We start from the raw sequence: 12,058 nt of genomic DNA on the forward strand, positions 1-12,058 counted from the left end.
AGATGGCCAAGGACTGCGCCGGATGGAATTCAGTACTTAGGAGCTTCTTGTGCGCAGCTAAGATGGGCCTCCAAGCTCTGGAGGAAGAAAAATGAATGAGACGCAGGAACTTAAGGGCAACAGAGAGTGCAGTTTTACAATGTCCTCAGTGCGGCAGGAGCTGCAGCTCCCCTATCGGACTGCACAGCCACACTGTGGCCTGTGGCTCTTCAAGGCACTGATCCATGGTCATCCTTGACTGGCGGAAGCCTACTACTACTACTACTAGTTACTACAGATAAACTACTGCAAATAGTAATTTTTTTTCCCCCCAAAATGTTCAAGTTCAGTAACTACAAATTTGCTTCCCCTGGATGTGTACTGGTGACACTTTTACTTCAGAATTCTGAGAACATGTTTCAATGTCTACCAGAAAAATCAGTGACATTTCCCTGGATGAGGGCAAGCCTGAGGCATTGCTTTTGTTCCCCACTCACAGAAGACAGAGAGGGAGAGAGAGAAGTGGTCTGCAGACACCAGAGATCTCATTATTGCCTGGGGCACGCTGAAGCATAGGCAGGAGACAACCAAAGGACAAGATGCCTTCCAGAAGAAGGTTGGAGTAGGGGGAAGAGAAGTGGTGGCACTATAAAATGCCAAGGGGAAGGTGTGTATGAGCAGGAAAAGGAAACAGAAAGGAACCAGACTAAAGAAAAGGTTCTTCATATGTTCCTAATCTTGTGATATGAATATATGGTTTAGAATTTATTACAGTTTGTGTGAAGTGCCCTGAATTGTGTTTGATTAATAGTTAAATTAAAATAAATTTATTAAATTTAGATTTAATTAAAATTATGATTAAATTCCGCTGATTATTACTTTTGTTTATGTTTATTGCATACCAGTAATACAGCATGCATAGATTCTCTTTCACTTTACAAATCTGGGGCCTCTTAAGCTTAATATGTAAGGATATGCAACATGTGCATATTGGTGTAAATCACTGTGCCTAGATTTGCTAGAAGAAAAAAAATCTGATCTTTACCCTAAAATGCAAGGGTAATAACTGGAGGCTTTCTTTTTATATTTTATTTCTATGCCTGGAGGAGACATTTATGATAGAATACTCTCAGATCAAAAGCAAACCTGTTAAATTTATATGTAAAGCTATTCTACTATACCAAGGGCTAGGTGGGCTGCAGCAAAAGCAAAATGGCTAATTAAGTTTGGATCAACAAAAAATTCTTTAAAAAAAAAGGGGGGGGCTCAGGGGCAGGTAGGTGGTGCAGTAGATAAAGCATCAACCCTGGATTCGAGAAGACCTGAGTTCAAATTTGACCTCAGGCACTTGACGCTTAACTAGCTGTGTGACCCTGGGCAAGTCACTTAACTCTCACTGCCCTGCAAAAAAAAAAAAAGGGGGCGAGGCTTTCTCCTTCCACATTATGGACAGGAGATGCCTATGGGTGATATAACCAATGTATGACTACTTTTTTTTTAAGGTCTCTGAAATATAAAAAATCTCAAAAGATGAATAGATGAATGAATGAATGATAAATGAAAAGCATTTATTAACCATTTATTGTTTTCTAGACACTTTACTAAGCTCTGGGGATACAAATATAAAAGAAAGACAGTCCCTGCCCTCAAGAAGCTCATATTCTAAGAGTGGAGACAACAAATAAATGGAAAGAAGGGGGTGTCTGGATAGTTACAGGGATGAGGTGCTGATCCATGGTATAGTCCAGTGTTTAGCTTCCAGAAACAACTGATAATATTGATTTGATTACTGAACCTAGAACAAGAGGTGGAAGGAAGGAATGAATATGTAATAGGGCAGATGGCAAGATGGTTGGGCTTTGATTCCATGTGAGGTGAATAATCAGTTAGGATTGTGGATTGGTTAGCAAGAGTGGGCTGCTTGAATTAGGGCTAATCTGGGCCCAGGGCAGGAACGTCAGAGTTGAGAGTGTTACCTAATCCAGGGATTGGGGACATTTATTTTTTTACAGGAGGTCCAGTACAGGAGAGTACCAGGGCACAGGAATAGAGAGCATACCACTTTAATGCCTTATCTTTCTCTTGTAGATGGATTATAGAAAGTTACTAAACAGTGTCTAATACTGAAATTCCTATGTGAAAGCAAAGGGACAGTCATTCCCAACTCTCTTCTCTCTACATCTGCTCCTTACATATGTAACATAATTCCTTTCTCAAATCCATTCTTCATTTGGAAACTTCTTCAAAGCTCATCTCTACTAAGTCTTCCAGTCAATCAATGAGTGAACATTTATCAAGCGTCTACTATGTGCCAGGAACTGTGCTAAGAATTGAGGATATACAAAGAGTCAAAAGACAATCCCTGCCCTAAAGGAGCTCACAATCTAATGGGGAGGATAACATGCAAACAAATATATAAAAACAAGCTATATATGGAATAATTAGGAAATTATTAACTTCAAATTAAAAAAGAAGGAAGGCACTAGAACTAAGAGGTACTGAGAAAAGCTTCTTCTAAAAGGTATAATTTTAGCTGAGACTAAAAGGAAGCCAGAGAAGTAAACAGAGTTCAAGAGGAAGAGTGTTCCAGATGTGGGGGACACTAAGAGAAAATGCCCAGAGCTGAGTGGTGGAGTGGAATAGTCAGTAGGCCAGTGTCATTGGATTAAAGAGGATATGACGGGGACTGAGGTATAAGAACACTAGAAATGGAAATGGGAGGGAGATAGGTTATGAAGGGCTCTGAACACTAATCAGAAGATTTTGTACTTGATCCTGGAGACAACAGGGAGCCACTAGAGTTTATGGCATAGTGGGGGTAACATGGTTAGACCTATACTTTAGGAAACTCTTTTTTTTGTGGCTGAATGTAGGATGAATTGGAGAGGGGAGAGATTTGTGGCAGGAAGACCCACCAGCAGGCTATTACAATAGTCCAGGAATGAATTGATGAGGGCTGGCACCAGAGTGGTGGCCTTGTTGGGAGAAAAATAAGGGGGCACATTTGAGAAATGTCACAAAGGTGAAATTGACAGGCCTTGGAAACAGTGTGGATATGGGGTGAGAGATACTGAGGAGTCAAGGATGAAACCCAGCTTGGCAGTATGAGGGACTGGGAGGATGCTGTTGCTGTTCATAGTAACAGAAAAGTTAAGAAGGGGGCAGGGGAATTTTTGGGGAAAGATATTCAGTTCCATTTTGGACATGTTGAGTTTAAGATGTCTATTGGACATCCAGTTTGAGATGTCTGAAAGGCAGCTGGAGATGCAAAATTAGAGGTCAGCAGAAAAGTTAGGGCAGGGTAGGTAGATCTGAGAATCACCAATATAGAGATGATAATTAAATCCATGGGAGCTGATAAGATTGCCAAGTGAAGTAGTATAGATGCAGAATAGAAGGACAGAACTTTGAGGGACACCAAGAGTTAGAGAACACAATCTGGATGAGGATCTGGCAAAGGAGGCAGAGAAGGAGTAGTTAGAGAGGTAGGAGGAGAAACAGGAGAGAGGGGTTCCAAACACGTAGAGAGAACTGAGTACCAAGGAAGAGATGGTGATCAACAGTGTCCAAGGTTGCAGCAGTCAAAGGGAAAGAGGATTGAGAAAAGACGACTAGATCTGGCAATTAAGATATTACCAGTGTCTTTGGAGAGAGCACTTTCTGTGGAATGATAAGAACAGAAGCCAGACTTTAAGGCATTAATAGTGAGTGTGTGGGCAGCTAGGTGACGCAGTGGATAGAGTACCAGCTCTGGAGTCAGGAGTACCTGAGTTCAAATCCGGCCTCAGACACTTAACACTTACTAGCTGTGTGACCCTGGGCAAGTCACTTAACCCTAATTGCCTCACTAAAAAAAATAGTGAGAGTGAAGTGGAGGAACCCATTGTAGATGGCCTTTTCAACCATTGTGATACTAATGGCAGAAGAGACAGAGGATGAGAGTTGGTGGAGATAGAAGGATCAAATGAGAGGTGTTGTTTTTTTCCAGGATGGAGGAAACACGGGCATGTTTGTAGGCAGGAGGGACTGAGCCAGTAAACAGGAAGAGATTGAAAGTGATCTAGTGGGGATGACAAGAGGGGGTGATCTGTTAGAGGAGACTGGGTGGAATGGGATCACTTGAGCAGCTAGAAGAGTGAGGTTACCTCGTCATGTGAGATGGGTGATGGAGGACATAGAAGCAGAAGGTATCAGAGTGATGTAAGGGGCTAAAATTCTAGCTAGTCTGTCTAAAATATCTAATGAGTGGTCGCCAATAAATTATAAGCTTTAGCAATAGTTTAGACTTTTAAGAATTTATTAAGGAGAATAAGAATTTGGTGAAGAGAGAGAGAGAAAGGCCTAGATTCATCTATCTATCAAAAGGAGAGCACATTTTAGCTCCACTCTCCATGAGAGTCCTCACAAAAGAGAGTGAGCCACACCTCCTCCATCCCACAAGCCTCCTCTGAAACTGGGACATCCCATCCACATGCATACACATCTCCAAGCTAATTGGCTGGTAGCCTTGATTGACAGTACCCACGAGCAAATGCCACTTCCTGACGCCAAGGAAAGCCACATGACTTGCCCTTAGGCACCTTCTTCTCATGGTGGAGCTTTCCTACAGTAACTCTCCAGCAGGTGGCGTCATTCCAATCATTACAGTGATAAGGGATCAAGAAGTGAGGAGAAGAGGGAGCTCATGGCAAATGGCCTCATTTTTTCCCCTGTAAAATATGGTGAAAGGTGAAGGGGGGAGGGTGACAGGAGCCATGAGGTTTGAGGCTTGAGGAGGGATGATTACCTAGAGTTGAGAGTCTCTTATACAAACTTTCCATCTTTCTTCTCAATAATATATATATAAATTTCACCTGACAAAACATATATTAATTTCCCAATGATATGATTCTCTATTTTTATGTATCTTTTTTATTTTTCTAGGTTGAATTATATGATGGGATCAGTGGAGCTGTGCAATCAAGAATGGCACAAATCCCCTCTCCACTAGAGGAAACTACTTGCTTCTTGGTGGGTGGACTCTTGAGCAATGTAAATAAGGAGATATTTACTAACACCAAAGCTATAACTATCTATTAATGGACAGGGCCTCTCAGGCAACACCAGTATGTATTTGTTATTCATTACAGTTTTATTTGTCTGCATCTTATACCTCCATTAGGATGTTAACTTTATAAGGTCAGTGACTGTGCCGTATCTAAATTCTATACCTCTCCCAGCACCTAGCATTTACTTTTGCACATTGAAGGCACTTAAGAGATGTTGGTTAAATAAAGGAGTAAAGAGCAGTTTCAATATTTGGCTACAGGACCAATGTAGAGCTGAGCATTCTGGTTGTTTTAGTGACTGACAGCAATGGTCTCAGCTGAAATCACCATGACAATCTGCATCTATTATTAAGATACCAATGGGAATGAACCAGTGGGATTTTCCAAAGTCTTTGCATTCCATGCCTATTGATAGTCTTGATGTGACTTCTATATCATTGTCCTGGGATGTGATTCATAGGGTGCAGAGCACTGAGGACACTTTTGGGTCTTATCAAAGAAGAAACAGTAAAGGGGAATATATTCCTGATGTATGCCACTTTTGAGGTCTCTGCAAATTGGGCTCCCCCACTTTTTTTCCTGGATTCCCTGTCCTTGACCTCCTCCTGTCCATGTCTTTGTTTATGGGGTTGAATGAGGAACAAGGGAGAGATCAGGAGATCCTAAGATGATGGTACCTAAGATCCATCTTCAATAGCATCTGTTCTGTGAAAATGTCATCACCAGGATCCATCTCCTGTTTTAATGGAAACACTGCGCAAAATTGCATTGTAACTACATAGAGGATGAGTCATTTTCTGACTCATCTCAAGTCCTTATCACTCAGGGTTCAACTTGTAATTTTATGTTCTATTCAATGTGGCTGTGGCTCGATAGCTCTTTAGTGTTCTCTTAAAACAATCAAGGAAAATCTTTGGCTTGTATAGCACCATCCATTTATAGGATTTTAGAACTGGAAGGTAAAGGTGAGAAAACTAAGCCCCCACACTTATTTGTCAAGGTCATACAATCAGTGGTAAAGCCAGAACCGCCTTGTTCGGTGGTCTTTCAATACCCAGCAGATTCACCTTCTCAAAATGCCATTTGGCAAACAGGGATTTTTCTTCCAGAAAATCATGTCTTTATTTGTAACCCAGAACATCTACTTGAACCTTTTTTTTTAAGGTCAAGTACTATATACTATTTTTTATTGTTATATCCCCAGGGTCTAGCATAGGGCTTTATATATAAATGTTTGTTGAATTAAATTGAATCAAACATTTTCCATCCACTAGAGATGGCTTAAGGTACTGCAGTGAGGAGGCACTTAAAAAAGAAAATGCATTAGGAGTAATTCATTTTTCATGTAAACAAGGGACTTGATTTTTCAAATCAGACCACTACTGTGGGTAGCCAAGAAAGTTAAAGCAATTACATTTTGTCTGCAGTTCTTCTATCTTGTTCCTAACTCTGTTGGTATTGGAGCTCCTACCCTGTCTGTGACCCTTCTTTCTGTGGAAACATCAAGAACAGTCCTGTCTGTTACGGTGGGGTTACAAGAGATAGCTAACCTTTCCTGTTACTAGACTCTAGAAACAGGCCTAGAATACTACCTCTCCCATTCCCACCCTGTGATCCCTTCCAGCAATAGCCTAGTCCAATTCTTTTTTTTTTTTTTTTTTGCAGGCAATAGGGGGTTAAGTGACTTGCCCAGGGTCACACAGCTAGTAAGTGTCAAGTGTCTGAGGCCGGATTTGAACTCAGGTACTCCTGAATCCAGGGCCGGTGCTTTAACCACTGCGCCATCTAGCTGCCCCCTAGTCCAATTCTAAGGCATCCCAAATTCAATTCACCTCCTGCCTAAATTGTAACCTATATAAGCTTTGTGTTTTGGTTCTTTTGAGGAGTCTCTGATGGTGCGGGTGGGGCTCCCTTGCTGCTGAACTCAATAAACACTGGCCAGTTTCTAAATTTACAGTATTGGGTTTGGGTTATGGTTTTAATTGCAGGGCTTTTGGTTCTTGTTCTGTCACTGACAATTTTACCCACAGTACCTAAACACATCCAAACGCTTTCCCATAGCTAGTATCCACGGAGATACTTCCTAAACCTTGTACAAAGGTATACTTATGCTTTAGCTAAAATAAAGCAATTTTACAAGTACATGAGGGGGAGGTAAGCTAGACAGTTCATGCAAAACAAGATGGGGGTGAGGATTGATTGTAAGCTCAAAATTTGTCAATAGGGGGATGTGGCAGCCCATAGAGCTAGTGTGTGATCTGAGGCAGTGTTCCAGAAGGAGGTGGTAATCATATTGTTCTCTGGTCTTATGAGACCACATACAAAGTTCTAGATACCATGAGTTATAGACACCATAATTTAGGAAGGACATTGATGAACTGGAGTGGGTCCAGATTGAGGTCAGCCAGGATGGGGCCACATGAAGACCTAGTCTGGAGCAGAGAAGACCTAAGGTAGACAAGAATGTTTTCTTCAAGTATTTGGAGGACCATTATTAGGACTAGGAATTAGTCTAATTTGGGGAGAGTGGTGAGTGGGAGTAAAAAAAAAACCAAACTTATTTAGACTTGATAGCATCCTTACAATTAGAACTATTCACTCCACCCCCCCCCAAAATGGAAGCACCCAGCATCAGCTGGATTCCTCTCTGTGCAGGTCTTCCTGTAAAAGCTGAATGACCATTTGCTGGCTGTGTGGTAATCTTGATTTCTTGTGACTCTTTTTTTTTTGGGGGGGGGGCAATTGGGGCTAAGTGACTTGCCCAGGGTCACACAGCTAGTAAGTGTTAAGTGTCTGAGGCTGGATTTGAACTCGAGTCCTCCTGAATCCAGGGCTGCTGCTCTATCCACTGCACCATCTAGCTTCCCCTCTTGTGACTCTTAAGTCTGTTATTCTAGATATATTATTTGATTTAAAAAATTTTTGGTTTTGGGGTCTTTTGGAGACTATTCTCCCTATGGCAGTAGACTAGAAGCGCACTGACCACTCCAAAGTGCAATCCCCCTATTGATTGGCACAGAAGCTTTAACCTGCTCTTTTCCGCCTGTCAGTTTGTTCCCCCTCCCTCCTTTAGGCAGCCTGGTGTGCCCCATTCCCATCCCAAAGGCTGAACCTATTGGTGAAGGACTTAATGTGGACATCTGACTGGCTTAGCCCCCTGCATCTCAGAATCTTGAGCTCAAACAATCCATCAGCCTCAGCCTCTGCCTCCCCAGTAGCAGGGATTATAGAATTGTACCACCCTGCCCAGCTCGGAGTATTGTCTGAACAGAATCATGCACCTGACAGTATATAAGTGTAGTACATCACTTCTCCACAAACCAGAGTCAAAGTGAAGCTTTTAGCAGCCTGTTACTTCCCACTCCCTAAATTCAGACATTCCGTCTGGCTGCATTTGGCTGTGCCCAGGAAACAGTCACAGGTTATGATTAGTGACAATTTATTCCTTTACTCTTTATGACAGGCAGCTGCCTCATCTCGATGCTTTTCTGTAACACTTGGGAAAACATTCTGTTCAGAGGACAAAAGTACCTGACACAGTCCAGTCTCTGACAGATTCTCCTACAAAAATTGCCTTGGTTGGAGGAAGCTGCCTATGCTGCAGGTTAGGCATTCATTTGACTGACTGATATGTGCACTATGTCTGCTTCTTGGAGCGCAGAAGAAACAGGTTATGCTATTCTCAGGGCCCTTTTTGCTTTTCTCTATCAAGTTCTATTCTTTGCTATATTTATTTGCGTCTGTATTTTATCTCCCTTTTAGACTACAAATGGTTTGGGAACTGGAACTCTGTCACATAACTTTATATTGTTTCTATCTCCTCAGTCAGCCTGCACACAGATCATCATCCTCATCTCCTTTCCCTTCCTGCCCATCCCCTGCCCCCTAACCTTGGAATCTAACCTAAGGCAAACTTTGAACTTGTCCAGACCATGCCTCCGTACCACTTCCTTTCCAGATAATATTTGTTCTTGCTGTATTTAATCATAAAGTATTTTATTATCTTCTAGTTACATGTAAAAATAGTTTTCAACATTTGTTTTCACAAGATTTGCAATTCCAAATTTTTCTCCATCCCTCTCTTCCTTCCCACTTTCCCAAAACAGAAAGCAATCTGATATAGGTTATATATATACAATCACATTAAACAAATTTCTGCATTAGTCATGTTGTGAAAGAACAATCAAGATAATATCTGTAAAGGGTTTTGCAAACCTTAAAGCTCTAGATAAATACTAGCTATTGTTATTGTTAGTATCTTTAAACTATACTGGCCAGCAAGTACTACTTCCCCTCTCCCCCTTTTCAATTTCCCTTTCTGTGTTGCCTTCTGATATTAAGAAAGAAAAATCCTTGTGATCAAAGACTATCTAGCTGCAATTATCTATCTATCTATCTATTTATCATGTACCATCTATATCTATCATCTATCTATCTATCTATGGGGGACAGGAGACAATTGGGGTTAAGTGACTTGCCCAGGGTCACATAGCTAGTAAGTATCTGAGGCAGGATTTGAACTCAGGTCCTCCTAACTCTAGGGCCTATACTCTATCTACTGTGCCATCTATTTGCCCCGCTACCATTATTTATTTTTGTTGTCATTTTCACATCACATTGGCAGGCTCATACCACTACCACCACCCATTCCAATTCTCCTTCATGTGTTGTTGTCTTCTCCCAAATAGAATATAAGCTCTTTGAGAGCAGGGTACATCTTAAAGCACTATATTAATATCTACACTTAACCACTTTGTAACTTCATCAACTTGCTTACTTCTATTTGTGCTCTGTACAAAGGAAATGCTTAATAAATACTTTATCTTTTTCTGTACTCAGTAATGTGTTACATATACAGAGTAGTCACTGGAAAATGTTTGTGAATTCTTGTTAAATCTTTTAACTGTTGTAAACAGTAAAGGACTGTGAGCTGACAGAATAATTCTCAAGAGCCAGAGGGAACTACTACTACAGGAACACTTCCCTAAGTATTTTTTTTTTTTTAGTGAGGCAATTGGGCTTAAGTGACTTGCCCAGGGTCACACAGCCAGTAAGTGTTAAATATCTGAGGCCGGATTTGAACTCAGGTATTCCTGACCCCTGACTGGCCTGTGCGCTATCCACTGCGCCACCTAGCTGCCCCCCCCCTAAGTTTTTAATATAAAGCAATAGACAGGTCTTTAAAGCTAAATGCTGCTCTGACAGTCCAGACTGCTGACAGCTGGATGTTGCCAGGGAAAACAATGAGTGAGGTGACAGGAGTAGCTATGGAGGGCAGGGATAAGCTCACTTGATCACAGAAAAAGTGATGGTGGCAAAACAAGATAACTTTTTGTTCTGGGCATAGGACTGGATGTGGAAAAAAGTGTGAGAGGGAAGGAAAAAAAATAAGCAAACAGGATGGAATTTGGGAAGGAGATTGAGTTCCCTGTTTCTGAAAATGTTCAAGCAAAGACTCAAAGACAGCTTGTCAAGGATGTTAGAGAAGGCATTCACATAGAAAGACTGGCCTCAGTGACCTGAGTTACTTCCAAGTCTGGAATTTTATGGTTCTGTGGAAAGGGAAAAGATGACAGAGGGATAAAGTAAAAAAGATAGACTTTTCAATTTAAAAGTAAGATCCAGTGAGCAAAATCTTCCATTTCTTATCAGGAGGATCTTAATGAAGTTATTACCCTACATTTTTTTCATCTATAGACACTAAGGACAAATCTTTCAGAAGACTCTAATAGAAAAAGCAGTGATCTGAGAAATAGACCTGGCTTGTTGTCCTAATTCTGCCATAGGCCAAATATGGGAAAGTTATTTATCTTCTCTCTGTTTCGTTTTCTGTCACCTACAAAATGGTTTAAAGACTGATTGTGCTTCTAAAATGGTATTTGCTTTGCAGGTATCTTGCATACAGATGTATATGTACGTATCATACATACAGAGACATATATAGCTATATGTAAGCATTATACATATAAACATATATGTATACATATACACATATATAAATACAACATGTGTATACCATGAGAGATAATTATTAATAATTGATATCTTGGGGGACCCAGTGATCTCCATTTCTTTCTTAGTCCTCTCTTCTACCCCCACTCAAGGTCTAAGTCCTTTAAAGTAAAATTCATCTGGGTCAAACCAGACCTAAGATCACAAAAGGAATCTTGGGTGGAGTCAGATCTGTTTGTCAAAGGACTTACTTATTAGATTAAATGGAACCTAGATGAAAGGATTTTTGCCAGATCAGCTTGAGTGGGGGTCTTACATTCTTTCTCTGATGTCATCTCTGGACTTCATTTTAATATAACCTACCTCTAATTATGTCATTTAACCTCTGCCTTAGTTTTCTCAATTGTAAAATGGGGATTATAGTACCTATATTGAATGTTTATGGTGAGGATGAGATTATGTGTGTGTGTGTGTGTGTGTGTGTGTGTGTGTGTGCACAGCATTTAGCAGGAACAGACTATTTGGGTCATCTTGTCACTGATAACTGACAGCCCTGTTCTCCCCATGACAGTGACTCCAAAGATCTTATATGTGTGTTTGAGTACACACACACACACACACACACACACACACACACACACACACACACACACACATACAACAAGGCTACACCAGAGTATTTCCAAGTCTGAGGAGCAGAACTATATTTTCTCTTCCATTCTTAATTCTCATATTTAAATCAATCCTTCCATTTTCTTCCCCACTTCCATGATTTAAAGAGTTAAAACCTCTGACTTCCAGGCAAAAGTATGGGACTTACGCAATCTTGGCACAGACTGTGCACTTCCAGTTGCCATCAATGCCTACAATCCGACATTCACTGCAAACTCGGAGCATGCAGGCTTGGCATAAGTTCCCCCGGTCAAAAATTAAGCCCAGGTTTTTCTGACATCGAACACAAATCCTGCCGCCATCTTGCTGCCTCTTCCCACCTTTCCGTTTTGCTTCTAAAAGCTCATTTTTCAACTTCCTAGAAGGAGAAAAAAAGAATTTTTCATCAAAGTTAACTTGACTTAATA

At 40.9% G+C, this 12,058-nt stretch overlaps 1 protein-coding gene across 1 annotated transcript in view; it reads right to left on the minus strand.

The window, feature by feature from the left end:
- Positions 1–12,058, minus strand: part of SYTL5 (synaptotagmin like 5) — a 256,002-nt gene that overhangs the window by 95,258 nt on the left and 148,686 nt on the right. Inside the window, 1 exon segment of the mRNA XM_043996939.1 lies at positions 11,800–12,009. Coding sequence (XP_043852874.1) covers positions 11,800–12,009 — 210 coding nt within the window.

This window comes from Dromiciops gliroides, chromosome 3, assembly GCF_019393635.1.
Source record: "Dromiciops gliroides isolate mDroGli1 chromosome 3, mDroGli1.pri, whole genome shotgun sequence".
Classification (NCBI taxonomy): Eukaryota; Metazoa; Chordata; class Mammalia; order Microbiotheria; family Microbiotheriidae; genus Dromiciops; species Dromiciops gliroides.